General features: G+C 68.0%; 4 protein-coding genes across 8 annotated transcripts; 1 reads left to right on the forward strand and 3 right to left on the reverse strand.

Moving 5' to 3' along the window:
• Positions 1 to 32: 32 nt before the first annotated feature.
• On the reverse strand, positions 33 to 9,436 carry NCAPH2 (non-SMC condensin II complex subunit H2). 4 transcript variants are annotated; one of them, XM_074869562.1, is made up of 21 exons: positions 9,385 to 9,436; positions 7,520 to 7,771; positions 7,239 to 7,340; positions 6,753 to 6,808; positions 5,626 to 5,710; positions 4,569 to 4,640; positions 4,364 to 4,443; positions 3,870 to 4,021; positions 3,622 to 3,711; positions 3,374 to 3,465; positions 3,229 to 3,294; positions 3,007 to 3,073; positions 2,640 to 2,747; positions 2,187 to 2,240; positions 1,351 to 1,421; positions 1,192 to 1,261; positions 1,005 to 1,079; positions 803 to 846; positions 593 to 694; positions 357 to 506; positions 33 to 275 (listed from the first exon to the last, which is right to left on the reverse strand). In XM_074869562.1, exons 2-21 carry the CDS (start codon positions 7,691 to 7,693, stop codon positions 138 to 140), a joined length of 1,848 nt encoding a protein of 615 aa, XP_074725663.1. In that variant the 5' UTR covers positions 7,694 to 7,771; positions 9,385 to 9,436; the 3' UTR covers positions 33 to 137. The 4 variants fall into 4 exon arrangements, with proteins under 4 accessions (XP_074725663.1, XP_074725664.1, XP_074725662.1 ...); XM_074869563.1 differs by having other exon boundaries at positions 1,354 to 1,421; positions 4,569 to 4,643; XM_074869561.1 differs by having other exon boundaries at positions 4,569 to 4,643.
• Positions 9,437 to 9,486: 50 nt separating this feature from the next.
• LMF2 (lipase maturation factor 2) lies at positions 9,487 to 17,190 on the forward strand. 2 transcript variants are annotated; one of them, XM_074869558.1, is made up of 14 exons: positions 9,487 to 9,650; positions 10,072 to 10,325; positions 11,807 to 11,835; positions 12,007 to 12,203; positions 12,401 to 12,579; positions 12,763 to 12,901; positions 13,131 to 13,265; positions 13,348 to 13,453; positions 13,704 to 13,800; positions 13,898 to 14,080; positions 14,731 to 14,899; positions 15,321 to 15,432; positions 15,566 to 15,674; positions 16,295 to 17,190. In XM_074869558.1, the coding sequence occupies exons 1-14, from the start codon at positions 9,554 to 9,556 to the stop codon at positions 16,643 to 16,645; spliced, it is 2,157 nt and encodes a 718-aa protein (XP_074725659.1). In that variant the 5' UTR covers positions 9,487 to 9,553; the 3' UTR covers positions 16,646 to 17,190. The 2 variants fall into 2 exon arrangements, with proteins under 2 accessions (XP_074725659.1, XP_074725661.1); XM_074869560.1 differs by lacking the exon at positions 16,295 to 17,190 and adding an exon at positions 15,750 to 16,089 and having other exon boundaries at positions 15,566 to 15,708.
• Positions 17,191 to 17,343: 153 nt separating this feature from the next.
• Positions 17,344 to 20,769, reverse strand: MIOX (myo-inositol oxygenase). The gene is made up of 11 exons (XM_074869568.1): positions 20,154 to 20,769; positions 19,937 to 20,001; positions 19,347 to 19,412; positions 19,110 to 19,190; positions 18,751 to 18,913; positions 18,593 to 18,660; positions 18,389 to 18,498; positions 18,208 to 18,275; positions 17,905 to 17,954; positions 17,686 to 17,798; positions 17,344 to 17,553 (listed from the first exon to the last, which is right to left on the reverse strand). Exons 1-11 carry the CDS (start codon positions 20,329 to 20,331, stop codon positions 17,445 to 17,447), a joined length of 1,071 nt encoding a protein of 356 aa, XP_074725669.1. The 5' UTR covers positions 20,332 to 20,769; the 3' UTR covers positions 17,344 to 17,444.
• A 104-nt stretch (positions 20,770 to 20,873) lies between these two features.
• Positions 20,874 to 26,455, reverse strand: ADM2 (adrenomedullin 2). Its single transcript, XM_074869571.1, has 3 exons — positions 26,392 to 26,455; positions 26,051 to 26,190; positions 20,874 to 22,920 (listed from the first exon to the last, which is right to left on the reverse strand). The coding sequence occupies exons 2-3, from the start codon at positions 26,155 to 26,157 to the stop codon at positions 22,533 to 22,535; spliced, it is 495 nt and encodes a 164-aa protein (XP_074725672.1). The 5' UTR covers positions 26,158 to 26,190; positions 26,392 to 26,455; the 3' UTR covers positions 20,874 to 22,532.
• Between the last annotated feature and the right edge of the window lie 371 nt (positions 26,456 to 26,826).

Here is a 26,826-nt window from a genome sequence, read left to right on the forward strand (position 1 = left end):
ACTCCGTGGGGCCCCCCCACGACAGCAGAGCCTTTACCAAATTGGGGCTTTAATGGTGGGGGATTATCGCCGTGGGTGTCGGGGTTGGGCGGGGGCTGTGTGGGGCTGGGGGGTACGTGGGGTGGGGGGTCCCTCGCTCAGGAGCAGGCGGAGGGGGGCTGGAAGGTGTGGAAGCGGTCCTGCGCCCGCCGGTGGGTCAGCAGCCGCAGCTGCATCGTGTCCAGCGCCTGCTCCAACCCCGGGGCCTGCGCCAGCTCCACCACGTAGTCATTGGCCTGGGGGAGAGGGGAACGGTTGTGGGGGGGGGTCCCAGCAGAGCTTGGGGGTGTCCCCTGTGTCCCCCCCGCGGCTCTTACCAGCTGCAGTGCGGCCAGCATGTAGCGACAGACCTCGAAGGGGGGTTTCCCCGCCACCAAGCTGGCGAAGGACCGCCACTGCCCCAGCGCCCCGCAGCTGCCCGCCAGCGTGTCCCCATAGCCGTGGATGTCGAAGGTGGCTCGTTCCTCCTGCAGGCAGAGGGGAGGGTCAGGCGTGGCGAGGGGGGCTACCGGCTCCCTGCAACACCCCCCCGCCCCCCAAATCCCTGCCCTGCCTGTTCCTGCAGCAGCGGCCCCATCCTCTCCTCCCAGCGGCGGACGTGCTGCGAGAGCTCCGTTTCCTGCGCGTACTTCTGGGAGTTGGCGATGAACAGATCCTGGGGGGAGAGGGGAGGAGTGGGGGCACCCCAACCTTCCTGTCACCTCCCCCCAACCCGGGCTGGAGCCCCCCCAACCCCTGCGCTTCCCCCCTGCCGTCCACCTACCACGTTCCTGCGCACCAGCTCCTCGTAGTCCAGGTCGCAGGGACCTGCGGGAGGGCAAAGTGTCACCGGCCACCCTCTCCCACTCTGTGGGGACAGGGGGACGCTCCCGAGGACGGACAGAGGGACGGAGGGATGGGGCAGGGGCATTTGGGGTGGGGTACGGCAGCAGCCCCCCCGCTTTTGGTGAGGGGAGTGCACTCACCCAGGTCACCCAGGGCTCCTTCCTCCTGCTCCTCCACGGCTTCGGGCAGGACGTCCTCGTGCTCCACAAAGTCGTCTGCCGGGAGGGGGAACCCACTCAGTGCCCCCCCAGGGCCCACCAGCTCCTCCCAGGGGACAGAGGGGACCCCCCCAGCGGGGGCCAGGGGAGCTCTGTGGTGCCGCAGTACCTGCTCCTTCATCACAGTCAGCCCCACACTCCTCCTCCGGCACATCCAGCTCCTCCTTGCGCAGCCGCCCCTGGTAGAGAAGAGCCCTGAGCCCCCCCACAGCCCTGGGGGGGGCTCCTGTGTGCCCCCCCCACCCTGGGAGCCCCCCCCTCAGCTCACCACCTGGCTCTGCAGCTTCCTCTCCACCGCCACACGCTCCTTCAGCCGCTTCCAGTACAGCGCCTCCAGGTCTGCGCAGAGAGGGGGGCCTGGGGAGCGCTGCCCTGCTCCCCCTGGGGGGGCTCAGCCCCTCCAGCCCCCACCCCACAACAAAGCCCCCCCCCAACCCCTGCCCTGGCACACAGCAGCTGTTGGGGTGCCTTCCCGGGCTCCCCTCACGCAGTTTTGGGGCTTCCCAAAAACACCTGCCCTTCCCTCTGCCTCAGGCCACCGCTGCAGAAGCCAGTCCCCCAGCCCCCATCCCTTGTCCCTGCCCTCGTCCCCCAGTCCCCTGTCACCCCCCAGACCCCAGTCCCTTGTCCCCCAGACCCCCATCAACCCCCAGACCCTCATCCCCATTTCTTGTCCCTGTCCCTCATCACTCAGCTGCCCATCACCCCCCAGACCCCCGTCCCCCAGACCACTGTCACCCCCCAGCTCCCCCTGTCCCCATCCTTCATCCCTGTCCCTTATCCCCCAGCCCCCAGCAGTCCCTTGTCATCCAGCCCCCCAATTCCCCAGCACAGGGTGCATCGTCCTCCAGCCTCTTGCCCCCCAGCCCTGTCCCCATCCCTCATCGTCCAGCCTCCCATCACCCCTCAGGCCCCTGTCTCCAGCCCCCCATCCCCTAGTCCCTCATCCCACAGCCCCTCATCCCCCCTATCTCCTTGTCCCCCTGCCCCTCATGTCCCCCCAGGCCCTCATCCCCCAAAGCCCCTCGTCCTCCAGCCCCCCATCTCCACCCCTGCGACGGGGGCTGGCAGCAGCCTGGCACCTCTGGGGCACGTCCTGCTCACCTGCGAACGTCGGCCCTTTCCTCTTGGTTTTCCTGCTGTCAGTGATGTTGTTGTCTGGGGGGAACCAGAGAGGATGAAACAGTTACGAAGGGGCGAAGGTGCCAACCCCGTGCGTGCTCCCGGGGAAGCCGGTTGTCACCTCCAGAGCCACCCCCTTCCCCCCAGAGGCACAGCTGCCTTCAGCCTCAACTTGCCCCCTTCTCCTCGCAGCCTCGGTTAAGGCCAAGGGCTGAGCCCGGGCCAGAGAAGGTAAATCACATCCCACTCGCCACACGGGATGGAGCTGCCCGGGCGGCTCCAGCACGACCAGAGCAGAGAGTGGCTGCTGCGGGACTGGAGCTGCTGCTGAACAGGGCCGGTGAGAGCCGGGGCACCCAGGGTGGAGGGGTTTGGGTGCTTCCTGGCAGAGAAGGGTCCTGCCACGAGCCTGAATGGATCCCGAGGGATACTCACAGGCTGCGGAGAACCATTTCATGAAATCCTGGAACTTCCTCGGTCCTTTCCTCTTCCGCTTGCCACCAACCACGCAGTCCAGGCCGTGCGGCACCAGGAAGGGCCGCCCTGGGGACAGGCCGAGCTCAGCAGCCCTGTCAGGCCCCGGCGCAAGTGGCACCGGGTGGCAAGTGGCACCCAGTGCAGCCCGGCCGCCCCCGAGGTGCTGGGATGGGGCAGCTGCCCTCTCCCAGGCCCCTCTGCCCTTCTTGGGGCCAGGAAGGACCCGCCACGGCTCTGGGGACGCTGAAGGGCGAGTGGCCTCAGTGCCACAGGGCACACAGAGATGCGGGGAGCAGCCCCTCTTCCCCAGCTCCACCTCATATACCTTTCTTAAACGGTTTGTCCTCCGAGTCGCCGAAAGGGTCGAGGCTTTGCCATGGATCCAGCATCTCCTGGCAGAGGAGTGAGCTGGGAGGAAGCCAGCAAAGCTCCCCGCAGCACCCTGGGGTGGGTCACCCCACCGGTGCGGCATGGAGCAGGGTGGGGATGTCCCAGGGCTTCCCACAGCATCCCAGGCAGACGTGGCGAGGCTCTGGGCCCCCCCTACCTTGATGTGGGTTTTGGGGTCCTCGGCAGGGGCTCGCTCCCGCAGCACGCGCTCCCGGGGCGCGCTCTGGCAGGCACAGAACGAGCCCGTGAGTTTCTGGCAGCGACGCGCAGGGCTGCCCCCGCGAGCCCCTGCCCGCACCTACCCTCTGCGCCTCGACGCGTTCGGTAGCAGTTGGACTCGTTCCCACATCGTCCTCCGCGGCCCCGGGCATGTCATCATCTGGTTCTGCGGCACCTGTTCGGGGGAAATAAACAGTCAAACGCCATAAAAGCTTCTGGGACCCCCCATTTCCACCCCCACCCGCCGCAGGGTTCCCGTCACGGCCACGGGGCTGCTGAAGACCAGGCTGCCTTGATACAACAGTGGGCAGGAGCACCACGCGCGTCTCACCTGCATCCTCGGAGAAGCTCAGCGCCAGGATGAGACCCCTGCCAGGGCTCCCATGCTCCCTCCCACTGCCGGGGACACAGGCCAGCGCTCCTGCCGAGGTGACAGGGGCGAGATGTCACCAGCCACCCTCGCCCAGCATCCCATCACCTCTGAAATGAGGGGTCCCGCTGGGCTGGCAGGGGGTTTTGCCAGAGGTTGGCAGGCAGAAAAGCACCCAAGGGTGCCTCCGCGCCCTGAGCCCCCCGTACCTGCCACTCTGCCGGGGCTCCCTTCGTGCCGCCGCTCTGGCAGGTGGGTGGGGGAGAGGCCGGTGAGCTCCAGCAGGAAAGCTCCGGTGGCGTGGGGGGTGCACGTGTTCATCCGGAAATCCTTCCGGCTGGCCAGGATCTCCCCTTTCCGGCTGAGGGTAAAAATCTGTCAGGGGAACCCCAAAACCAGGCTCTGCCCTGCCCCGCTGGGAGCCCGGGGAGGGGGAGCACCCCAAAAGCCACAGACCCCCTGCTCTGGGTGAGGGGGGGATCAGCCCCAGCCCTCCCACCAGCCGGTCCTCAGCGCAGCTCCGGCTCCTCCCTGCCCGGGGACCATCCTGCCCAGCCTTCTCACACGCCCCGGGATTATCCTTCCCGGCCAGTTTGAACTGGGAAAGCGCTACTTCCTTGCCTAAGGGAAAGCCTGACCCTACTACAGCCATGAAGGGGGACCAGCTAAACCCATGAGGGTGTGGCTGAGGGGGGGTTTTCACCTGAACAGGGGGTTTTCTTTCTTCTCAGCCTCTTCCGGAGCGACCAAAGACATCGGAGTCAAGGGAACGATGTTCACAGCCTGCAAAGGCAAAGAGGCAGGAGGGTGCTGCCCCCACGCACGGCCAGAGCCCGGGGACACAGCACGACACAGGGAAAACCCTGACACCGGGAGGGAGAGAAAAGGAGGGGAACGGCTTCTCTTACGTCGGGCTGATGATCCTTCTTCATGTTCACGTTCACCTGGCTGCTGTCCCTGATGTCGTCCAGGGAGAGGAACTGCTGAGAAAACCCCACCAGCCATCACCTGGCTTGGCCTGCCGGGCCCCACCGCTGCCCAGGGACCCCAACTGGAGCTGGGGAGGGGGGGGGGACACGGGGTGCTCCCGGGGCTGCACAGTGCTGGCAGAGACAAGGGGGCTGCGGGTTTTGAGCTGCTGGAGCAGGAGAGGAGCAGGGCCAGGGTGTGCGGCACTGTGAGGGCAGCAGCGGTGGGCAGGAGGAAGGTAAGGAAGGGAGGGTGCAGAGAGGTGGGGATGAGTCTCTTGAGCCAAGGAACCAGCGGCAGGCCAAGAGGGAATGGCCTCAAGCTGCGCCAGGGCAGGGTCAGACTGGCTCTTCGGAAGGATTTCTTTGCAGAAGGGGTTGTTGGGCGTTGGTATGGGCTGCCCAGGGCAGGGGGGGAGTCCCCATCCCTGGAGGGGTTGAAGAGTCGGGTTGACCCAGCGCTGAGGGATCTGGTGGAGTTGGGAACGGTCAGGGTGAGGTTCATGGTTGGACTGGAGGATCTTCAAGGGCTTTTCCAACCCAGATGGTTCTGGAATTCTGTGATTCTGGAAGGAAGGCGCCTGCTCGCCCAGGAAAGGGCAAGCCCAGGCAGCTGCGGTGGCCCCGGGTGACAGAGACCCGGAGGACAGCCTGAGCAAAGGATTCAGAGCAGTCGGGCTGAGCCCCGGGGTGAAGGGGGGCCCCCACGCACTGCACAGGGTCTCGCTCTTCTCCAGGTGGGCTGCGAGGTGGCCAGTCACCTCCCGTGGGGGCCAGCACAGCAGTGTGGTGACAAAAAGCCCCCCAAGCGCTCCCACGGGTAGACATGGGGGTAAAGCCCCCTGCTAGGGACAAGGAGAGCATGCGCAGCCCCGGCACAGTGAGAAAGGGGGGTGCTGGGGGCTCCCTCTCGCAGCGCGGCAGCCGAAACCAGCCCTGCCCACACGCACAAGCCGCCGAGCGCTCCGCTCCCCACGCCGCGACGGGTAACGCTCACCTCCTCCTCCTCCTCTTGCTCCATCCCAGAGCTCACAGCAGCATTGGCGCCATCCTGCCCAGCAGAGCGGGGCTGCCTGTCCCGCCTGAGTCAGGGAGCAAAACGCACGGTTCAGGATGAGGCCAGGGCCCTCCCCAGGCAGGAGCATCGCACCGACAGCATGGAGAGCGTGACCCTGCGCCGGCCCAGGGAGGGAACGGGGGCTGCGGGAAGGGGGATCCAGCCTGCCCAGCCAACCCCACCCAGAACAGAATCATCCTGCCAATTCCAGCTCGGAAGCTGTTCCAGAAACAGGAGGGAAAGTTTCACTTCAATCCCACAGCACGGGAAATAACTGCTGGAGGTTTTCGGAAACCTCTGCAGCGGCGTCAGCCCGAGCAGAGCCTCTTTTGGGTCCTCTGCCTCGATCTCCCCGAGCCACAGGCAGCATTCCTGACAAGCTGGGCAAAGCTGAGATGGGACGGTTCCCTCAGAGCGCCAAGCAGCTGTTTGGAGCCAGGCGCAGCACAAAAAGCCTCATCTTGCCCCAAAACCACAGCCTGAGGGCAGGTGGGAGGGGGCCACGGGCAAGCGCTGCGAGTTGGCTCAAGCTTTCAGCACCAAGAGCTTTGCCACACCCACCGTTTTCTGCCGAGATTTGCGCTGCGGGAGGCTGCCCTCTCCTTATGCAACAGCAAAGCGCTGCAGCAAGAAAACCGCAGGGTGCTGGCACCGGGACATCGCCCCAGGCCCTCTGGGCCCCCACCGGGGGCTTCTCCTGCCACCACAAAACGCTTCTGCTTTAAAGGATTTTTCACGAGGCTGGAGACCGACGCGGCAATAGGTTTGTTTGGGTTTTTACAGCGACGATTGCCCCGGGGCGGAGCAGTCAGTAGGAGCAGAAGGCTCCGAACTGAGTCATGGACCTTCCCACAGCTCTCTCTGCAGTGGGGGGACAGTTTCATCCCCAAAAGAGGATGGGCAGCTCGCACGCTCGCGGGGCAGGAGCTCCCGGACCTCAGCAGAGCGGGGAACAACACAGAAGGCAACAGCAGCGGGGCGGAAGCAGGCAGCAGCATTTTCTGCCCAGGCAGCGCTGGAAGGCGACAGCCCCGAGCCTCCCCGGGGCTGGGGGGAGCTCTACTTACTTTTTATTGGAGATGAAGTCGAGCGTCTGGTAGACCAGCAAGTAGAGATACTCCACCTGCAAAACAGCAGCCACATTCCTGGAGAAAAGGAGAAAGCAGCTCCCAGAAAAGCTGCTCTGGCTGATGCCAGGATGAACCACCACCCTCCTCTTATCCCCAGGCAGCTGGAGTTCAATTTCTTGATAATCTCGCTGTTCTTTTCACTGTTTGAGCCATTCTGAGGCCGGATCTGGGGAAGCAGAGCATTTGTATTCCACTCTCTAGAGAAGAAAAGTGCTGAACAGCAGAATTCTCGCTCTTCTCCAGGCTGCCAACCCCAACACGTATAAAGTGACTGAATTCAGGAATTATAAATCCTTTCATCATTACGCTCAAGTCTTCCAAAACCACAAGCAGATCCCCAGCTCGGCCGCAGAAGGGGCAGAGGGGTGGCAGAACGGGCAGGGCGACAGCAGCAGGGCCAGGACACGGCGGTCGCCTCCTCACCTTCCTGCTGTAGACACAGGCAGAGCCCTGGATCAGCAGGGCGGCTTCTGTGAAGTTCATGGTGGTTCTGCCGTTGTCAAAGGAAATGCAGATTTCATCCAGCTGCAAAACACGAAGAAGAAGGGAAACGAAACGCTGATTCACTGGATTTGAGGGTAGCACAGGGAGAGAGGAGTCAAAAGTGCCGGTGGTGCAGCGGGGGGACAGAACATGCCCTCAGCAGGGCTGACGGGCGTCACCCCGAAGCTCCCCAGCACAGGGGACGCAGGGCCCCCCCTTACCTCCTCCAGGTATTCCTCAAGCTGGGCGGCCACATCCACCTCCCAGTTCTTGGTGAGGTCACGGATGGGCTGCAGGAGGTGCTGGAAGCGCGACTCTGCCTCCTCCATGGCGGCAGCTCCCGGCGTTGTTTGAAGGGGCTTAAACCTGTGGACAGATGATCCCACAGGTGACATCCGAGGGTCGCAGGTCACTCAGAGCTAGGCGCAGCCGACACCTTGTGACAGCTGGCTAGGGTAGAAACCTGAAGTCAACTGGATTTCGACAAAAAATATAAGTTTTCAGTAAACAGAGAATGATAGAATTGGGTAGGTTGAAAAGGACCTTAAAGACCGAGTCCAGCTGTTAACCCAGCACTGCCAAGGCCACCACTAAACCACGTCCCTAAGCCCACATTTACGCGTCTTTTAAATCCCCCCAGGGATGGTGACTCCACCCCTTCCCCAGGCAGCCTGTTCCAGTGCTTGACAACCCTTTTGGGGAAGAAATTTTCTCAATATCCAATCGAAACCTCCCCTGAGGCCGTTCCCTCTTGTCCTATCGCTTGTTATGTGGGAGAAGAGACCGACCCCCACCTCGCTACAACTTCCTTTCAGGTAGTGGTAGAGAGTGATGAGGTCTCCCCTCAGCCTTGCAGAAAAGCAGAATAACACCAGACTAGCACCTAAGAACTCAGAAAACTAACATTGTCCTTCACCTCACGTCCCACACGACACCCTTGTCTCTAAACCGGAGACATGGATTTGACAGAGGGATCACTTGGTGAGTAAAGAATTGGCTGGGTGGTCACACTCAAAGAGTCGTGATCAACAGCTCCATGTCCAAGTGGAGAGCGGTGACGAGCGACGTTCCTCAGGGGTTGGGACCAGTTTAACATCTTTGTTGGGGACATGGACAGTGGGATCAAACACACCCTCAGCACGTTTGCCAACAACACACTGGAGGGAAGGATCCATCCAGAGAGACCTGGACAGGCTGGAGAGCTGGGATGGGCAAACCTCATGGAGTTCAACAAGGCCAAGGGCAAGGTCCTGCCCATGGGTCGGGGCAATCCCAAGCACAAACCCAGGCTGGGCAAGGAGGGGATGGAGAGCAGCCACAAGGAGAAGGACTTGGGGGGTGGAAAACTGCCTGTGAGCCAGCAACGTGCGCTGGCAGCCCAGAAAGCCACCCGTGTGCTGGGCTGCACCCAGAGCAGTGTGGGCAGCAGGGCGAGGGGGGGATTCTCCCCCTCTGCTCCGCTCTCGGGAGACCCCCCTGCAGTGCTGGGTCCAGCTCTGGGGGCACCAACAGCAGAAGGACACGGACCTGCTCGAGCGGGGCCAGAGGAGGCCATGAAGATGCTCGGGGGGCTGGAGCACCCCCCTGTGAGGACAGGCTGAGAGAGTTGGGGGGTTCAGCTGGAGAAGAGAAGGCTCCGGGGAGACCTTAGAGCGGCCTCCCAGGACTGAAAGGGGCTACAGGAAAGGGGGGAGGGACTCGTCATCAGGGGGGAGGGATAGGATGAGGGGGAACGGGTTTAAACTGACAGAGGGGAGATTTAGATGAGATCTAAGGGAGAAATTGTTCCCTGTGAGGGGGGTGAGGCCCTGGCACAGGTTGCCCAGAGAAGCTGTGGCTGCCCCCTCCCTGGAAGGGTTCAAGGCCGGGTTGGACGGGGCTTTGGGCAACCTGGGCTAGTGGAAGGTGTCCCTGCCCGGGGCAGGGGGTGGCACTGGGTAATCTTTAATCTCCCTCCCAGCCCAAGCCTCTCTGTGACCCGATACAGGCAGCCACAGGTAACCTAGACACAAAACCCCCGGGACAGCCCGGCCGCTCCGAGACACCCACCCGTCCCGGACAAACGCGCCCCAACTCCCCCACTCACCAACCCCCGCCTCAGGCCCTGATCCCCGCCGCCATTTTGTGCTTCCCGCCCGACGTGACGCGCGGGGCGGGGCGTGCCGACGTCCGTGCGTGCCCACGCCCGTGCGTGCTGACGCTGCGCGCCGAGGTCGCGCGGGGCCGCCGCCGCCGCCGGTGTCGCCTCTGCCGCCATGGGGGACCCGCCGCGGCGGCCGCGGTCGCTGTTCCTGGCGGGGTTGGCCGCTGCCTACCTCGCCGCCTTCGCCTCGCTCTACGTCCAGATCCCCGGTACGGCGGCGGCGGGAGGGCCTGGGAGGGCGGGGGGTTGCCGGGGGGCGGCCCGACCCCCCCCTGCGGCTGGGTAGGCCCCGCCAGGCTGGGCCGGGTAGGCCTCAGCGGAGGGGCCCGGCAGCGCGCTGCCCGCACAGCCCTCCCCTGCCTGTAGCAGGCAGGGCGCTCGTCTCCTGTCTCCTACGTGGCCAGGCTGGGGCTGGCAGCCGTTGGGCTCCACGTGGGCTTTTCCCACTGCTGCTCCGCTCCTGGTTTCACCAGGAACCTGGGAGGCCACCGTGCAAGGGGCAATTAGCAGGAGCCTCCCCCACCATGTCATCGAGAGCTGGGGAGGGGGGTGCTGCCAGTTCTGCTGCCTCCCCCCAAGGCTTACGGGACTGGGGAGGCCTCATCCCCACTGTCACCGTCCCCTTTCCAGGCCTGTACGGGAGAGACGGCATCCTGCCGGCCCGCAGGGTGCTGCGCCTCAGCGGGAAGGGGCTGTGGGAGCAACTACGGGATTTCCCCACCCTGCTGTGGCTCAGCCCCCGCCTGGGTTTGGATACGGAGCTGGGGATGGAGCTGCTCTGCCTCCTCGGTGTGCTCGCCTCCTTTGGCGCCTTGCTGTTCGAGTCCCTGCGTGACAGCCTGCTCTTCGCCCTGCTCAGGGTGCTCTACCTCTCGCTCTACCAGGTATGGGGTCGGGGGGGCCTGGGGTGCCCTGGCGGGGTCGGAGCTGGGACCTAGGAGGGCAGAGGGGTGAGGTTCCTGCATTAGCATCATCCTGTGAGCTCCTGCCACACTCAGCTTCCCTCATGGAGCTGAGGGAAGGTGCTGGCAGCTCCCTGGCTCGTGTGGGGTGGTACAACCCCATCCTTGTGCCAGTTCCCACTGCCTTTCCTGGGATAAAACCCTCCCAGCCTTGCCTGCGAAGCTGATTCCCGCCCCGCTGTGGGGGCAGCTCTGTTCCCTGACTCCCAGGGCCCTTCCCCCGTGGTCCATGAGAGCTCTGTGCCCCTCAGCCACAAATCTGCCCTCCTGAGCCGCGCTGGCGGGGCTGGCGGCTTCCTGCGGAGGAGCTCGGGTGAGTCAGAGCCCGCAGCGCAGGCGGCGGGGCGAGGAGGGTTTCTGTTCCCTCTGAAACCGGGTGAATTAAAGACGAAAATACCGCCTGTGCTCAAAAATCCCTCCTGGGCTGGGCGGCTGTCACCCCGGGGAGGAGCTCTCCTGCCCTGCCCTACCGGGGTGGCTGGTAGTGCCAGCACCCTCGCCAGACCCTTCTGCCAGGGCTCGGGCCACGTCCAGCCCCGGTGGCTGCAGGAAGCGGGATTGGGTGGCTGGGAAAGCGGGGTGTCAGCTGTGGGAGTGGGGTTTCTCCCATGCTGGGGGACTGCTGCTGTTATCCCATCCCCGCTGAGCAGCTCAGGGCCTCTGCGGCACACGGCCGTGCCCCACAGGGAGCATTTTGAGCGGCTTCTCTCACGGGCAGCGTGGCCCGAGGAGAGGCGGGGGGCAGCCGGGGCTCTGGGGTCACTTGCTGCCTTGACAGGGAGGGGAAGTGGCCCCGGGTGACTCTCGCCCTGGCACGTGTGGCTCTGCCTCCTCTGGGCCTTTCCTCTCCTCGCTCCCTTTTAAGGTGATGCTGGAAAGAAAGTCTCAGCGCCAGCCGCCCTCCCCTCGCTGCCCCGGGCCTGGCTCTGGCAGGAGGGGCAGCCCTGGGGCTGGGAGCACCCAGGCAGCGCAGGGCAGGGCTCCCCTGCAGCCCCCCCGACCCTGGCCTGGTGCCCTCCCCCCCACTGCTGTGCCCAGGGCTGAGCTCTGTGTGCAGAGACGGGGGGATGAGTCTCTTGAGCCAAGGAACCAGCGGCAGGCCAAGAGGGAATGGCCTCAAGCTGCGCCAGGGCAGGGTCAGACTGGCTCTTGGGAAGGATTTCTTTGCAGAAGGGGTTGTTGGGCGTTGGAATGGGCTGCCCAGGGCAGGGGGGGAGTCCCCATCCCTGGAGGGGTTGAAGAGTCGGGTTGACCCAGCGCTGAGGGATCTGGTGGAGTTGGGAACGGTCAGGGTGAGGTTCATGGTTGGGCTGGAGGATCTTCAAGGGCTTTTCCAACCCAGACTCCATGGGGTGGAGAAGGGGCTGGTGGCCAAACCCACTCTCTGCTCCCTCTCTCTGCAGGTGGGACAGGTCTTCCTCTACTTCCAGTGGTAAGTCAGCCCCGTGTCGCCCGTGCCGGGGGGGGCTGCGGGCAGCAGTGACCCAACTGGCTGCTTTCGGGGAGCAGTGGTGGGCCGTGGGCCGGCCAGGCCCCCCCTCCCTCAGCACCCTGGGCTCTGGGTGGGCTCGGTGGCGGTGGGGGACAGCGACGTTCCCCGCAGGGACAGCCTCTTGCTGGAAGCCGGGTTCCTGGCGGTGCTGGTGGCCCCCCTGCGCCTGCTGAAATGGCGGAGCACGACCTGGCGCGCCCACGACGGTGTCACCTTCTGGCTGGTGCGCTGGCTCCTCTTCCGCCTGATGTTCGCCTCCGGCGTGGTGAAGCTGACCAGCCGCTGCCCAACGTGGTGGGGGCTCACAGGTGAGGGGTGCCGCCGGTTTCGGGGTGTCGCGGGCTTTGGGGGGGCGCGGGGGCGTTGCCCCAAGCCGCAGGCGGGGTGGCTGCTGCTGGCACCCCTCCCACGTTCGGCACAGCTCTGTGCCGGCGCTGCCCACCCCGAGCCGCGTCCCCGCACCCCTCCCTGCACCCCTGACCCCTCCCGTGCCCCCCCCCCCCAGCTCTCACCTACCACTACGAGACCCAGTGCATCCCCACGCCGGGCGCCTGGTTCGCCCACCAGCTGCCCGTCTGGTTCCAGAAGTTCAGCGTGGTGGCCACCTACGTCATCGAGATCGCCGTCCCCCTCCTCTTCTTCGCGCCTGTCCGCCGCCTCCGGCTCTTTGCCTTCTACAGTCAGGTGGGGGCGCAGAGCTGGGCACCCCCACTCCCACCCTGGGTGTGGTGGGGCTCTCCAGGGGCAGGGTAACCTGCTCCTCCCTCCGCGGGCCCTCACAGGCAGGATTTCCCCAGGTGCTGGGGTGCCCCCCGGGGCTGTCAGTTCAGCACTGTGACACCCAGCCCTGCCTTTACCCCTCCCCAGGTCCTGCTGCAGCTCCTCATCATCCTCACGGGAAACTACAACTTTTTCAACATGCTCACCATCGTTTTGGCTTTCTCTCTGCTGGACGAGGAGCATGTAGGGCGCTGGCTGGGGCGCAGCAAGAAGAGACACACCAGCAGTGAGTCCCTGGGAAGCCCTGTTTGGGGGGGGGGAGCCCCCTCTCTGCTGTGTCCATGGCAGGGAGGGGACAGGCCACTGTCATTCTGGGTCTGTGCCCATGGGGGGGCTCAAGCCAGGGTCCCTGTGAAACGGTGTGTTGTCTCCTACCACGGGGGCACACTGGCTGGGCTTTTGGGGTGCAGTTTGCCCCCCAGCCCCTGGCATTCAGTGGCTGTGCTGTGCTGCAGCGTGGCCCCCCAGCCTGCGGTCCCTCCTCTCCACCCTGACGGAGCTGAGTGCTTACGCCTTCCTCCTCTACTGGAGCGTCCAGTACTTCAGCCTGGAGATCAACTGGGAGAAGAGGCTGCTGGACTCCAAAGTGGGTACGTCACGGCCCCCTGTGCCCCGCCGGGGTGAGGGGGGAGGTCCCCCCTCTCTGACCCCATGGGTTTTCCTTCGTTCCAGCCTTCACCTATCACGAGTTTACGACGTGGCTGCGGGCCGTGACCCTGCCGCTGGTGGGGCTGGGCTTCCTCTCGCTCTCCTGGGAGATTCTCTTTGCCATGTATAGGTGAGTGACAGGGTGGGGGGGGGTGCTGGGGGCCCCCCCGGGGCCTTGCAGCTCTTCAGGGTGACCAATCTGGGGGGGCTGGGGCCACCCCCTGCATGGAGGGATGCTTGGAAATGGCTGTGTGGGGTGGGGGGTGCTGGGTGAGTTGGGAGGGGTTGGCGCAGGGCTGAGCCCTCCACCGCTTTGGGCCCAGCGAGGTGCGGGGACGGCCCTGAACCCCATTTCTCCCTCCCCCCGCCCCCCCTCACAGGTGTTTCTGCATCCGTGGCTGTTTCTGGAAGCTCTGGGCCACGCTGCAGTGGGGTGTCTTCGCCACAGCGACCCTGGGGATGTTTGCCATCAGCCTGGTGAGCAAGTAGGGGCCAGCGGGGCTTTGTCTTGGGGTACGGGGGCCCCCCCAAGCTGCTCCTAGTCGTGACGGAGCCGCTCTGTGCCTCCCCCCAGGTGCCTTTCACCTACATCGACTACGAGTCCAATGGCAAGCTGTGGCCTGGCATCCACCAGATGTTCAGCGCGGTGGAGCGGTTCCAGGTGGTGAATTCCTACGGGCTGTTCCGCAGGATGACGGGCGTTGGGGGGCGGCCTGAGGTGGTGCTGGAGGGCAGCTACGACCAGCAGACCTGGACGGTGAGTCGCCCCCTCCCCCAGGAGCCCTTTAGCTTGGAAAAGACCCTGAAGACGCTCAAGTCTAACCGTAAACCCAACGCTGCCAAACCCTGTCCCCAAGCGGGGCTGCTTGGCTTTTAAATCCCCCCCGAGGGGGGGTGGTGACTCCACCCCTTCCCCGGGCAGCCCCTCCCAGCGCTTGACAACCCTTTTGGGGAAGAAATTTTTCCTAATGTCTGACCTAAATCTCCCCTGGTGCAACTTGTGGCCGTTTCTCTCATCCTGTCGCTTGCTACTTGGGAGAAAAGACCGACCCCCTCCTCGCTACAACCTTTCAGGCAGTTGCAGAGCAGTGAGGTCTCCCCTGAGCCCCCTTTTCTCCAGACTAAACCCCCCCAGTTCCCCCAGCTGCTCCTCTCTGTGCTCCAGACCCTTCTCTGGACGCGCTCCAGCCCTTCCATGTCTGTCTCGTAGTGGGGGGCCCAAAACTCTGCCCGGTATTCGAGGGGTGGCCCCACAAGCGCCAAGGACGGGTGGGGGGGACACGATCCCAGTCCTGCTGGCCACACTATTGCTGACATGAGCCAGGGTGCTCTTGGCCACTTGGGCACACCGCTGGCTCGTTTTCATCCAGCAGCCGACCAACACCCCCCCGGTCCTTTTTTCTGCAGGAGATCGAGTTCATGTACAAGCCTGGGAACGTCAGCAGGGCCCCCCCCGTGGTCGCCCCCCACCAGCCCCGCCTGGACTGGCAGATGTGGTTCGCGGCCCTGGGCCCCCACACCAGCAGCCCCTGGTTCACCAGCTTCGTCTACCGCCTGCTGCAGGGCAAGGAGGAGGGTGAGAGGGGCTGGGAGCCAGGGGACAGGTCCTGGGGGGGCTCCAGGTGCTTCCCTGGGTGTTGGGGGGCAGGTTCTGTGCGGGCTCCACGCCCTTCCCTGGGCATTGGGGACCACGGGGCAGGTCTTGGGGGGACTCCACATGCTTCCCTGGGTATTGGGGACCAGGGGGCAGGTCCTGGGGGGGCTCCAGATGCTTCCCTGCAGCCCCAATACCCAGGGCAGATGCTGGTGGGCTCTGGGCCCTTCCCCAGGTGTTGGGGGCCAGGGAGCAGGTCCTGGGTGTTTCCAAACCTTTCCCTGGGTATCGGGGGCGTCAGGGCAGGTCCTGGCGGGGGGGGCTCCAGGTGGTTCCCTAGGTATTGAGGACCAGGGGGTCCCTGGGTGCTGGTGGGTGCTGACACCGGGTGTCCCCCCCACAGTGATCCGCCTGGTGCAGGCCGACGAGTCCCAGTACCCCTTCAGTGCTCGCCCCCCCGTCTACCTCCGGGCCCAGCTCTACAAGTACTGGTTCACCGGCAGCGCCCAGGGCAGGTGAGCGGCGCCGAGTTGGGGAGGGACTTTCCCCCCTCGGCCCCCCCCCAACTCGCTGATGCTTTGGTGAGGCTGGGAGCTGCGCAGGAGCGGGGGCAGGGGTCTGAGCTCTGTGTGTCCCCCACCATTCCAGCCCCGGCCCTGCGCCATGGTGGCGGCGGCAGCTCCTCCACCAGTTCTTCCCCACTGTCTCGCTGGGTGACCCTGCGCTCGAGAGTCTGCTGGGCCAGCACGGCCTGAAGGTACGGCCCCGCGTGGGGGCTCACCCCCCCCGAGGTGTGGGGTGGGTGAAATGTGGGGGGCTCACCCCCCCCGAGGTGTGGGGTGGGTGAAATGTGGGTGTCTGAGCCCCAGGTGTGGGGCGATGCAGGTGGGTCTGACCCCCCACACATGTTGGGGGTGATATGGGGGGGTGTCTGACCCTGAGGTGTGTCTGACACCCCCAAATGTAGGGCGATGCAGATAGTTCTAACCCCTGAGATGTGGGGGTGACATCTGGGGGTCTGACCCCCCAGGTGTGGGGTGTTGCAGGTTGGGTCTGACCCCCCCAAACATCAGTGGGTGACATGTGGGGGTCTGACCCCCCCAGATGTGGGGTGCTGGGTCCCCCCTGCCCGTACTAACCTCCTGGAGGCTCCTCATGGTTGGGGGGGGGGGGCTGTGGGGCAGCTGCCGCCCCCCCCCCCCCAGTTTTACCCCCAGTTTTATCCCTGCGGTGGCAATTGGTCACCAGTTAACCAGCTCCCGGTTAATGGTTGAGCCCGCGGGCTCAGGGGGGGGCTGCTGCTCTGTGAAGGGGGGCAGGGGCTGATGGATTGGGGCCACCCTGACCTCCCCTCCCCTCCCTTGTCCCCCCCCCCAGGACAAGACCCCCCCCAGGCGCTCGGCAGATGCCCTCCTGCCGCGGGCGCTGCGGGCCCTGCGCCGGCTCAGCCGCCCCTTCTCCGGCCCCACCATCCTCTGGTCCCTCTACCTGGTGGCGGCCACCATTTACCTCCTACGAGCCCTGGGCCACCGGCCCCGGGGGGGCGCGCCCCCCACCCGACACAAAGGCCCCAGGCGGGGGGACCCTGCGGACCGGGGGGGCGGCGAGAAGAACGGGCAAGTGCGGAGGAAAGAGGGCAAGGAGGCAGAGGAGAAGGGTGAGGGCCGGGCGCGGGGGGCGGCCGATGGCCACGGTGATGGCGGCCGCCCCCCCAAGAAGAGAAAATAACGCCCGGAGCCCACGGCCCGGGCCCCGTCTTCCACCCATGGACTGCGGGCGCTGCCTGCGCCCCCCCCCGCCGCCTGCCCCCCCCACCAGGGTGGGGGACCCCCGGCTGGGGCGCAGGCAGCCCCCCCGTGCCCCGGGGTGAGCTGGCTGCCCTGTCCCCTGCCAGTGCCTTCGCGGTCATCGCTCGCGGGGGGACAGCGCTGTCCGTGTCCTCCCCCCCAGGCCAGGAGTCACCTCCCACTTTGGGCCCTGCAGGGGGGCTTTGGCGAAGTGGGGGGGGGGAATGCTCAGTGCTGTCAGGAGCAGCTTTGAGCAGCCGCAGCGAGGCAGCACCCTCCCCCCCCCCCCCGCCGTTATCCTGCCCGGCCCCGGGGCAGTTTGGGGTGCTGCCCACCCCCCCCTCCCCGGAGCTCACTGCCCCCCCCTGCCCCGGCGCGGGGACGGGGGTGGGGGGGCACTCTGGCTGCAACGTCCTTTCCGCGGGCTCGTCCCTCAGCACAGAGGTTTCCTATAATAATTTTCTAAATAAAGCCTTTGACATTCCAGCCCCCCGCCTCTCCCTGGGCCTGCCGGGGGGTCCTGCCCCTTGTGTGTGTGTGTGTGTCCCCCGGGGGAAAAGGGGCTCTCACTCCTCCCCCCACCCCCCCCCCACCCCCCCCCCCCGAGTCCCCCCAGGGGGCTGCAACCGGCACTGGGGGTGCGAGACAAGCAGGTTTATTGTGGAGCCCCACAGTGGTGGGAGCCGGGGTAGAGCGTGGGGTGCTGGGGGGGAGTCCGGGGTCTCGGGGGGGGTTCCCCCTCACCAGCAGAGCTGCCCCGGGCAGTACTTGTCGATCAGCGACTGGTAGTAACCGCGGAGCTGCTGCACATCGGGCAGCTCCTCCTGCTTGGTGTAGAGGTCGAACTTGCTGCAGGAGCGAGGAGGGTGGGTCAATGCTGGGGGGCTGCTGGCCCCGGGGGGGGGCTCGGCCAAGCCCCCCCTGTTCCTGTGTGACCCCTCCTTGTCCCTGTGTGTGTCTGTCCCCCCCCAGACCACGCACTTGAGCTCCCGCACCCAGGGCAGCATGCGGAGGTCCTCCTCGGTGCAGAGGTGCAGGTAGTCCCCGTGCGTGTGCCAGGGGTAGAAGGAGTGGAAGCGGACCATGTAGAAAGCCTGGGGGGGGGGAGCAGGGGGGGACACATGCCAGCCCAATTCGGGGGGGCCCCCAAACCCTCCCCATAGCCCCTCGGGGGTCGCCCCCCCCGCCCCAACCCCTCACCTCCTCGGGCAGGGCAAAGTTGTTGAACTTCATGACTCTGTACATGTACTCTGGGGAGAGAGGGGGGGGCACACAGGGGCACCCCGAGAGCTGCAGCCGCCCTCCCGGGTGAAACTGCCCCCCCCACCTGAGGCTGCCACCCCCCAACCTCATGCAAAAGGCTCCAGGCCTGAATCCCCCAGCAAAGGGGGTTGGGGGGGGGAACCAGGCACAGCCATCCCCAGCACATCAGTGCCCTGTTTGGGGGTGAAGGGCCCTGCCGCGAGGAGGGGGGGCCCTCGGCGGCCCCCCCCCGGCTCTTACCATCATGTCCCCAGGACATGAGGACGTTGTCCAGGCCGCAGCGGGGTTGGTACATCCCGAACTCAGTGCTGGGGACGGAGCCGGGTCGGGGGGCTCATGGCTGGGCCCCCCCCAGTGCCTTCCCCAGCTGTGACATGGGCTGGGGGGGTCCCAGCACCCCCGCGGGGGGGTCCAGCCTCACCTGTACCGGGGGTCTCCGGTGTCGGGGTTGTCGTGGAAGGTGGAATCCCAAAAAACCACAGATTTCTGCACCTTGCAGCCCACGGGGAAGGTGTCCCCCACCACGGCCCACTGCAGGGGGGGGTGCGATGGGTGTCCCGCTGCTTGGGGTGTGGGGGGAGGAATCCCCAAAAAAGGGGGATCCCCCACCCCCCATCCCACTCACCTGGGGCTCCCCAAACAGCGCCAGGACCTTCCCCAGGTCGTGCAGCAACCCCACGAGGTGGAACCAGTCTGGGGTGGGGGGGCAAGTTGGGGAGCTGTCACCCCCCCATCGTGGGACTTGGGGGTCCCAACGTCACGGGGAGGTGTGGGGTGCCCCACCTTTGTCGGGGTGCTCCCGGCGGATGCCCTCGGCGGTTTGGAACGCGTGGTAGGAGTTGGGGAAATCCACGTCGGGGTCCGACTCGTCCACCAGCGCGTCCAGCAGCCCCAGCGCCTCCATGACGGCCATCTTGCGCAGGGAGCACCCCCCATACTGGGCACGCTGGGGGGGGACACACGGCGTGCTGGGGGGGGGCAACACCCCCCCCAACTCATGCTGCCATCTCAAAACCCATCAGGGCCCTCCCCAGAGTGTGGGGGAGCCCCGTAAGCGGGCTGGGATGGGGCACTAAGGTGGGATGATGTGGGATGGGGAGGGTGTCCCCCGCTGTGGGGGGGGCCCGGGGAGGGGGTCACACCTTTTTTCGGACAAACTCGACGGTTTGGTGGGTGTGCATCAGCCGGTACGTGCGGTACACACGGTCCAGCAGCGGCCCCCCCTGCGGCGCAGCGGCTGGCTCAGGGGGGACCCGCTGGGGTAGGGGGGGGCACACGCCCCAACATTCCCCCCCCCCCCGGCGGCAGGACCCCCACCCCACCCCCCCTGGGGTAGGGGACCCCCCGCTATTACCCTGGGGGGGCCCCCCCGTGCTCACCCGGTAGTTCCGGTACTCGGGCCCGCCCCCGCCAGACTCGGGCCCCACGGGGGAGGCGGCGGCGTCCTGCGGCGAGAGGGGCCGGGGGGGGGTCAGCGGGGCCCGATCCTGCCCCGCGGGGGGTGGGAACACCCCGGGGCAGTGTCTGCCCTGAGGGGGCCCTGACTCGACCCGCCCCGGCCCTCCTCCGCACCCACAGACCCCTGGGCTTGGGGGGGGGGGGATGGGCGAGCGTTCCCCATGGGGCTGCCCCCCCCCCACATAGGGGGGACATCACCAGGGGATCTCCTCCCCCTCCCAAAAAAAAGCAACGGTGCTGAGCTGTGAGCCCCCCACCCCACAGAGTTTTGGGGGGGGGGTCCCAAGGGCTGCTCCCTGTCGGCACAGGCCCCACGGGGGGGGGTGTGTGTGTGTGTGACACTTGTGGGGCTGGGCCCCACGGGTTGGGGGGGGGGGATCGGGGAGGGGCTGCACTCCCATGCATGCGGAGATGCTGGGGGGAGTCTGACCCCCCGGTGTGGGGGGGTGATGTGGGGGTCTGACACCCCCCCCCAGGTGTGGGGCACTGGGTCCCCCCTGCCTGTACTCACCGCCTGGAGGCTCCTCATGGTTGGGGGGGCTGTGGGGCAGCTGCCGGCCCCCCCCAGTTTTATCCCTGTGGGGGCAATCGGTCACCAGTTAACCAGCCCCCGGTTAATGGTTGAGCCCATGGGCTCAGGGGGGGGCTTCTGCTCCCCGAGGGGGGGCGGGGGCTGGTGGGGAGCCTGGCCTGGGTCTCCCAGCGGGGTACCCCACGCTGCAGCCCACCCCAGCTGGGGACCCCCCGATCCGCAGAGCCCAACCATGGGGCGGCCGATGGTGGCCCTGGGCTCCTCACGGGGGCAACGGGCCACGGGGTCCTGCCGGGGGGTGGGGTCACAGCTGGTGCAGGCCCCGGGGCCTGTGGTGATGCACCCCCGAGCCGAGCCGAGCTGAGCCGTGCCATGGTGTGCGTCGTGCTGTGCCGTGCCGTGTCACGTGTGTCACGCTGTGCCACGCCATGCCATGGTGTGCGTCATGCCATGCTGTGCTGTGCCATGCCAGGCCATGCCGTGCCATGTTGTGTGTCATGCTGTGCCGTGCCGTGCCATGTTGTGCGTCATGCCGTGCCAGGCCGTGCCATGCCGTGTTGTGCTGTGCCAACCCAAGCCGTGCCGTGCCACGTTGTTCATCGTGCCGAGCCGTGCCGTGCCATGGCCAGGTCACTCCTGTTCCCCTGCGGTTCCTGGGTGCCGGGGCAGAGGCAGGAGCAGGCACAGTGCCTGGGGGTACTGGGGGTACTGGGGGTGCAGCCTCCATGGGAGCCCCTGACATGTCTCCCCTTGAGCTTCCTCCTCCTCCTCCTCCTCCTGCCCAGCCCCACCAGCCCCACACAGCGTGGGTGCCATCGGGTGGCCGTGGGATCCGCATGCCCGTGCCCTGCCGGCAGCAGCCCCTCGCCCACCCGTGCCCCCCCCCGGGAACGCCGCCCGGCCCCACCACCAGACGTGACCCCTCCTCACACGCTTTATTCTACACAAAATCAGATTTTTTGCTCGAGCAGAGGAGGGGGGGTGCTCCGCACAGCGATGCCCCCCCCCCCCGGCCCAGCTCCGGTGCTGCTGTGGGGCAGGATCTGGCCCCGGCACCCAGCGGGGCCCTGCTGCAGCCTGGGGGGCACCCAAGGGATGGGGGGGGGCAAAGTCCTCGGGCACCCAGGGGTGCTCCCCCCACCCTCACCCACTGCTGCTACAGGATGGTTGCTCCTGGGGGGGGCTGGGGGGCTCCTGAGGATGGGGGTGCTCTGGGGGAATGGGGTGATCGGGGGGATGGGGGTGATGGGGTGCTCCTGGGGGGGCTGATGAAGTTGCTCCCAGGAGGGACAAGGGTGCTGAGGGCAGGGGGGGCCCAAGGGGGGGGATGTGGGTGCTCCCGGGATGGAGGAGGGTCCTGGCAGGAGGGATCATGGTGCCAACGGGCCGGGGTCCCCTGGCGCCCCCTCCCCATGGAGCGCTGGATCCGTGTGTGTCCCCCAAGAACGCCCGGGATGGGGGGACCGGTGCGGTGACTGGGGCCACACCGGGGGTCACACCGACACTCACGGCATGAGGTGACAGGATCCCCAGGGTCCCATGTCTGCAGGCCACCACCCCCTACCATCCTGTCCGCCACTGAGCCCACGGGGGCACGACTTGTCCCTGGAGGGGCCAGGGGTCACCCCCAGCCTGCCCACGAGTGGCCAAGGCCGCACGGGGGGGGGCAGGAGGGGACAGGAGCGGGGTGCGGGACCCCGGCCTTTCCCCTGCTCCCTGTGCTTGGGGACAACTCGCCACCCCCCAGCACCCGGTTCCCATGTCCCTGGGGGGTGGGGGGGGGGGGCAGCACCACCTCTGAGGAGTACAGGACCCCCTGCAGCACCCCAGCCTCCACCCGGGGAAGGGCCCCCCCGAGGTGTCAAGCCAGGACCCCCGCGTGGGGAAGGTGCTGAGGGAGCTGGGCTGGAGCGGGGTCCCCACACCCTGGTCTTGCGGGACCCCCCCTCACGTAGCCATGGGGTGTTGTGGGGTGCTGTGGATTGCCGTGGGGTGCCACAGTGGGGCCATGGGGTGCTGTGGGGTGCTGCAGCAGTACTGTAGGGTGCTGCAGCAGGGCTGTGGGGTGCCGTGGGGTGCTGCAGTGGGGCTGTGGGGTGCTGCAGCGGGGCCGTAGGGTGCCGTGGGGTGCTGCAGCGGGGCTGGGGCAGGGTGCTGAGGTGCTGAGTCAGGCGGGAGCGTGGCCAGGGGCTTGGCCCCCCCCGGCTCTTGCACAAGGCGCCGGCGCTGCTGCGGTCAGCAGGATCCCCCAGCGCCCCTTGGACCCGCCGACAACAGCCCCGGCCACCACGGGCCACCACGGGCCACCGTCCTCTTTGCTCTGCGGGGCTCCAGTTGGTGCCAGCGCGGGACCCCCCCTCTGCAGGGCTGCTCCCATCGGCCCCGTGTCCCTGGTGGGGCCATGGCCGGGCTCTGCCCGGCGCAGGGGGGGCACCCAGCACCCCCAGAAAGGTGCAGGAGGGAGCCCAGCCACGTCTGACTCTGGAAGCGCTTTAGTGGGGGGGTCCCGCGGGGCAGGGCCGGAGTGGGGGGGGAGCGCGGGGCCAGGTGCAGTGACCAACCCCCCCCCCCCACCTCAGCCGTAGCTGTGGGGGCTGTTGGGGTTCATGGGGGACGAGTCCTGACGCCCCGACTGGCCCATCAGTTGCCAGAGGCGGTGGCTCAGGTTCTGGACCTGGCAGGTGCCGAGGACACAGCCCACCCGCAGCAGGTGCGCGTGCCGGCGGCCCCGCAGGGGCCGGGGGCCGTGACCGGGACCCCAACGGGCACCGTGGTGGGGGGCGAGCAGTCTGTGGCGGGGGGCGAGCCGGGCTCCGTGGCGGGGGGCGAGCTTCGGGCCGAGGCGTGGGCCCAGCGGTCGGTGGTGAGGGTGGCCGGCGGGCTGCGGCAGCGCAGGGGGGGGCTGCGGTCCCGCGTGGGCCCCGGGGAGCGAGGCTGGGGGGGGGCTCCGGTCCGGGGGGTCCCTGCGAGAGAACAGCAGCGGGGTCAGCGGGCAGAGCCGCCGCACCGCGGGCGGGGGGCACGAGGTGGGGTTTGGGGGGCCGGGGGGGAGCGGCTGGGGCACCTCCCTGGGCCTGTCGAGCCACGAGGAAGAGGAGGAGGAGGAGGAGGAGGAAGAGGAGGAGGAGGAGGAGGAGGAGGAAGGGGAAGCCGGTACCTGCAGCCGCACACGTACTCGCCGCTGCGTTGTCCTGCTGCAGCCCCTTCCCACCCCAACCCCCGTGGCCTCCCCTGTAGCCCCCCCATCCCTCGGGGCTCCCTGGGCAGAGGGGACCCCCCATCCCCATGCTCCCCCCGCCAGCCCCACAAGCCTGTGCAGGGTCCCCGGTGTCCCCAGGCTCCCTGGGGTGGGGGGGGGGGACCCCTGACCCTGCTGCCCCCCCACCCAGGACACCCCCCGGGTGCGCAAATGGGGACCCCCCCAGTCTGGCCGCGGAGGAGCCGGTGACCCCACAGCAGCAGTGGGGGGTTGGGGGGGCACATGGTGGCCCCAGGGTGGCTGCGGGGTGGGGGGGGCGGGGATGACACGTGGCGGGACCCCTGCGCAGTGGCACCACACAGCGGCACCCGCTGTGCACCCCCACCCCTACCCCCGCAAACACACACCCCCCCTGCAAACACACCCGGTTCCCCTCGTACACGCAGGCACACGCATGTCCCCGCACACATACAGACACTCACTCCTGCACGTGGGAGCACCCATGGCCCGGGGGGTGCAGACACACACGCGCTGACCCCCGAGATGTCAGCACACGCATGTCCCAGCATGTGCACACATGCACACGCTGTGTAACCCCTGCACACGCAGGCACACGTGTGTCCCTGCACACACTACGGCCCCTGCAGACACATGTATCCCTGCACACACCATAACCCCTGCACAGGCACACGTGTGTCCCCACACACGTAGGCACACACATGTCCCCACACACACTCTAGCCCCTACACACGCAGGCACACGCATGTTCCCACACACATGTAGGCACACATGTGTCCCTGCACACACGCAGGCACACACATGTCTCAGACACTATAGCCCCTGCACACACATGTCCCCACACACACACAGGCACACGTGTGTCCCTGCACACACTCTAACCCCTGCACAGAGGCACACACGTGTGTCCCTGCACGTGCTCAGGCACATGCGTGTCCCCACACACACTACGGCCTCTGCACACATGCAGGCACACGCATGTCACCGCACACATGTAGGCACAGGCGTGTCCCTGCACAGACATTATAGCCCCTGCACACACGCGTGTCCCCGCACACACACGTGCTCCCACCGCGCCCCCAGCCCTGCGCACACCCCCGGTGCCGTGACCCCCCGCTCACACCCCCCGGTCCGTCCCCGCCGGGGGCTCTCGGCACACCCCGGCCCCGCCGGCTCGAGGCCAGACACCGCTTGGCCACCGGCCGCGGGGGACAGAGGCCAAATTCCTCCGGGCCTGCGGGGACGGGAAGCCCCGGGGGGGGCCGGCGAGGGCCCGCTGCCCCTTCCCGTCCCGGGACGTGTTTACCGAGGGCGGCCGGTGCCCGGAAGCCCCGGTGGCCTCGCGGGCCGTGGCTCGCCGGGCTGTGCCACCGGGTCCCTTCCCTCCGCGAGTGTCCCCAAGGCCAGCAGTCCCCACGCCCCCCCCATCCCCGCGCTTGCCTCCTGCCCCGTCCCTGCGTGCCCACCCCGGCCGAGCTCCCCTGGGAACCGCTGCCGCCCCGCTCCCCTCGCCGAGGGGTGCCCACCGACCCGGCGCCCCCCCAGCCCCCCCCCCCCCAACCTCAGCTCCCGGCCCCCCCCCCGCCCCGTTCCCACGGCCTTTGCACCCACGCTCCCCGGCTGCGGGCACCCACGCCTGGGCTGCGGGCTCCTGGGGGCGGGGGGGGGGGGGGGAGGGTCCGGCCTGAGGACACCCCACATTGACACAGACCCCCCCATGCCTCTGCCCCCCCCCTCCCAGGCCCACACCACCCCGCAGCCATGACAGGAGCTCCCCAGCCCGTGCCTGGGCACCCCGGGACCCCCCCGGCGGGACGTGGCCCCTCGCACGGTCCCCTCGGAGCGGCGCTGGCGCTGCCGGAGGCATCGGGTGGGCAGGGGGGCAGGCGGGGGGGCGCCCCTCACAGATCCCTCCGCAGCCAGACACAGGCTTCCCACGGCGCTGGGCACGGCCCAAACCCGCTCCTCAAGCAGCGACATGCACACGCAGAGCCCGTGCACGCACACACGCGTGTGCACACACACACACGCACGCACACACGCGGTGCCCGCAGGAGGTTCCCTCCCGCCCCTCGGGAGGGGATCCTGGCACCCCCCGGGCACCCCCGGGGCCCCCTCGCCTTGCGCCTCGCACACGCAGGTTCTTGCACACTCACTCTCCATCACGGCCTGTGCCAAAACCCTGCCCGACCCTCACCCCCCCCTTGCCCTGCACACAGGTACCACCCTGGCCCCTGTGCCCCCCCCCCAGAACCCGCACCCCGCCCCCTCCCAGCGCCGTTCCCCCATTCCCAGCTGGATGAGGTGCAGGAGGGGGGGGGGTGTTCGGGGACCCTCCAGCCCCGGGCCCCCACCGGTGCCACAGGGACACGCAACAAAGACAGACCTGGGGTCCGGGGGGGTGGGGGTGATGGTGCCCCGGGGACCCCCCCGGCCTGACCCCTCTGTGCAGCCCTTGCTCTCCAGAGCCCCCCCCGGGAGGGGGAACCCCGAGGGGGTCAGGGGGAGCGGGCGGCGGGACAGATGGACACGGGCTGCCCCGTGGGCACGGCCCGGCGGTGGGCACCGAGCCCCCCACTGGGGCAGGGGGTGCGTCCCGGGCGGGGGGGGGGGGGGGGGGGGCACAGAGCCACCGCAGGCAGAGCCCCCCTGCCCGTATCCGCATGGGGGTGCAGGCAGGGGGGCGGGCAGGGGGTGCGGGGTCCCGGCTCGCCTGCGCTTGGGCAAGTGGCCATCGGGCAGGGGCGGGCAGGGGGTGCGGGCAGGGGGTGCGGGCAGGGGGGGGCACAGAGCCATCCCAGGCGGAGCCCCCCCTGCCCGTATCTGCACAGGGGGGCGGGCAGGGGGGCGGGCAGGGGCGCGGGGTCCCGGCTCACCTGCGCTTGGGCGCGCGGCCGTCGGGCAGGGGCAGGCAGGCGGGCAGCTCCAGCAGACACAGCACCAAGCTGATGCAACCCAGCGCAACCGGGGCCGGGGCTCTCATGGCGGGGCCGGGCCGGGGCAGCGGCTCCGGGGGCTGCGGGGAGAGGAGAGGGGCCGGGGGCTGGGCGGGGGCTGGGCGGGGGCTGGGCCGGGCCCGGGACTGGGCTCGGGGCTAAGCTCGGCTCCAGCCCGCCCGCTGCCCCCCCCGGTCGCTCCCTGCCCCGTCCCGTCCCGTCCCGCAGCCCGCGGGGTCGGTGCGGGGTCCCCCCCCGCCCCGGGGGTGTCCCGGCCGTACCTGGGCGGGGGCCGGGGCTGGAGTCCGGCTCGGCTCAGCTAGGCTCGGCTCAGGTCCGTGTCGGTGCCGCTCCCGGCCCAGGTTAAATATCGCCGGGCTCGGCGCGGGGCGGCGGGCGAGGAGGAGCCGAGCGGCGCGGGAGGAGCCACGGGGGGGGGGGGGGGGGGCAGCCCCGCACCGGCCCCGCACCGCCCCCCCCCGGCCCCGCGTCCCGGCCCCGCCGCTTCCCGGGGCTGGAATGGGATGGGATGGGATGGGATGGGATGGGATGGGATGGGATGGGATGGGATGGGATGGGGGAAACCGTCCGGGGGGGGGGCGGGATGGAGCCGGGGGGGGGCGGTCCTGGGGGGACTGGGGTGAGGGAGCTGTCCGGGGGGGGGGCGTCTGAAGCGGGATGGGGCTGGGGGGGGCGGTCCTGGGGGGGCCGGGGTG

This window comes from Strix uralensis, chromosome 5, assembly GCF_047716275.1.
Source record: "Strix uralensis isolate ZFMK-TIS-50842 chromosome 5, bStrUra1, whole genome shotgun sequence".
Classification (NCBI taxonomy): domain Eukaryota; kingdom Metazoa; phylum Chordata; class Aves; order Strigiformes; family Strigidae; genus Strix; species Strix uralensis.

Excerpts from the sequence above, each read along its gene's own strand:
- NCAPH2 (XM_074869561.1), bottom strand. The coding sequence starts at position 7,693 with ATGTCACCTGTGGGATCATCTGTCCACAGGTTTAAGCCCCTTCAAACA. Across the intron at positions 4,444-4,568 it reads AGAAGGATCATCAGCCCGAC|GCTGTGAACATCGTTCCCTT; the intron begins GTAAGAGAAGCC and ends TTGCCTTTGCAG. Across the intron at positions 3,074-3,228 it reads ACCCCAAAACCCACATCAAG|GAGATGCTGGATCCATGGCA; the intron begins GTAGGGGGGGCC and ends CTCCTCTGCCAG.
- LMF2 (XM_074869558.1), top strand. The coding sequence starts at position 9,554 with ATGGGGGACCCGCCGCGGCGGCCGCGGTCGCTGTTCCTGGCGGGGTTG. Across the intron at positions 12,580-12,762 it reads TCTTTGCCTTCTACAGTCAG|GTCCTGCTGCAGCTCCTCAT; the intron begins GTGGGGGCGCAG and ends ACCCCTCCCCAG. Across the intron at positions 13,801-13,897 it reads GGATGTTTGCCATCAGCCTG|GTGCCTTTCACCTACATCGA; the intron begins GTGAGCAAGTAG and ends GCCTCCCCCCAG.
- MIOX (XM_074869568.1), bottom strand. The coding sequence starts at position 20,331 with ATGGCACGGCTCAGCTCGGCTCGGCTCGGGGGTGCATCACCACAGGCC. Across the intron at positions 18,914-19,109 it reads TCGAGTTTGTCCGAAAAAAG|CGTGCCCAGTATGGGGGGTG; the intron begins GTGTGACCCCCT and ends GTCCCCCCCCAG. Across the intron at positions 18,499-18,592 it reads CGCTGTTTGGGGAGCCCCAG|TGGGCCGTGGTGGGGGACAC; the intron begins GTGAGTGGGATG and ends CCCCCCCTGCAG.
- ADM2 (XM_074869571.1), bottom strand. The coding sequence starts at position 26,157 with ATGAGAGCCCCGGCCCCGGTTGCGCTGGGTTGCATCAGCTTGGTGCTG. Across the intron at positions 22,921-26,050 it reads GGCCGCGCGCCCAAGCGCAG|GGACCCCCCGGACCGGAGCC; the intron begins GTGAGCCGGGAC and ends GTTCTCTCGCAG.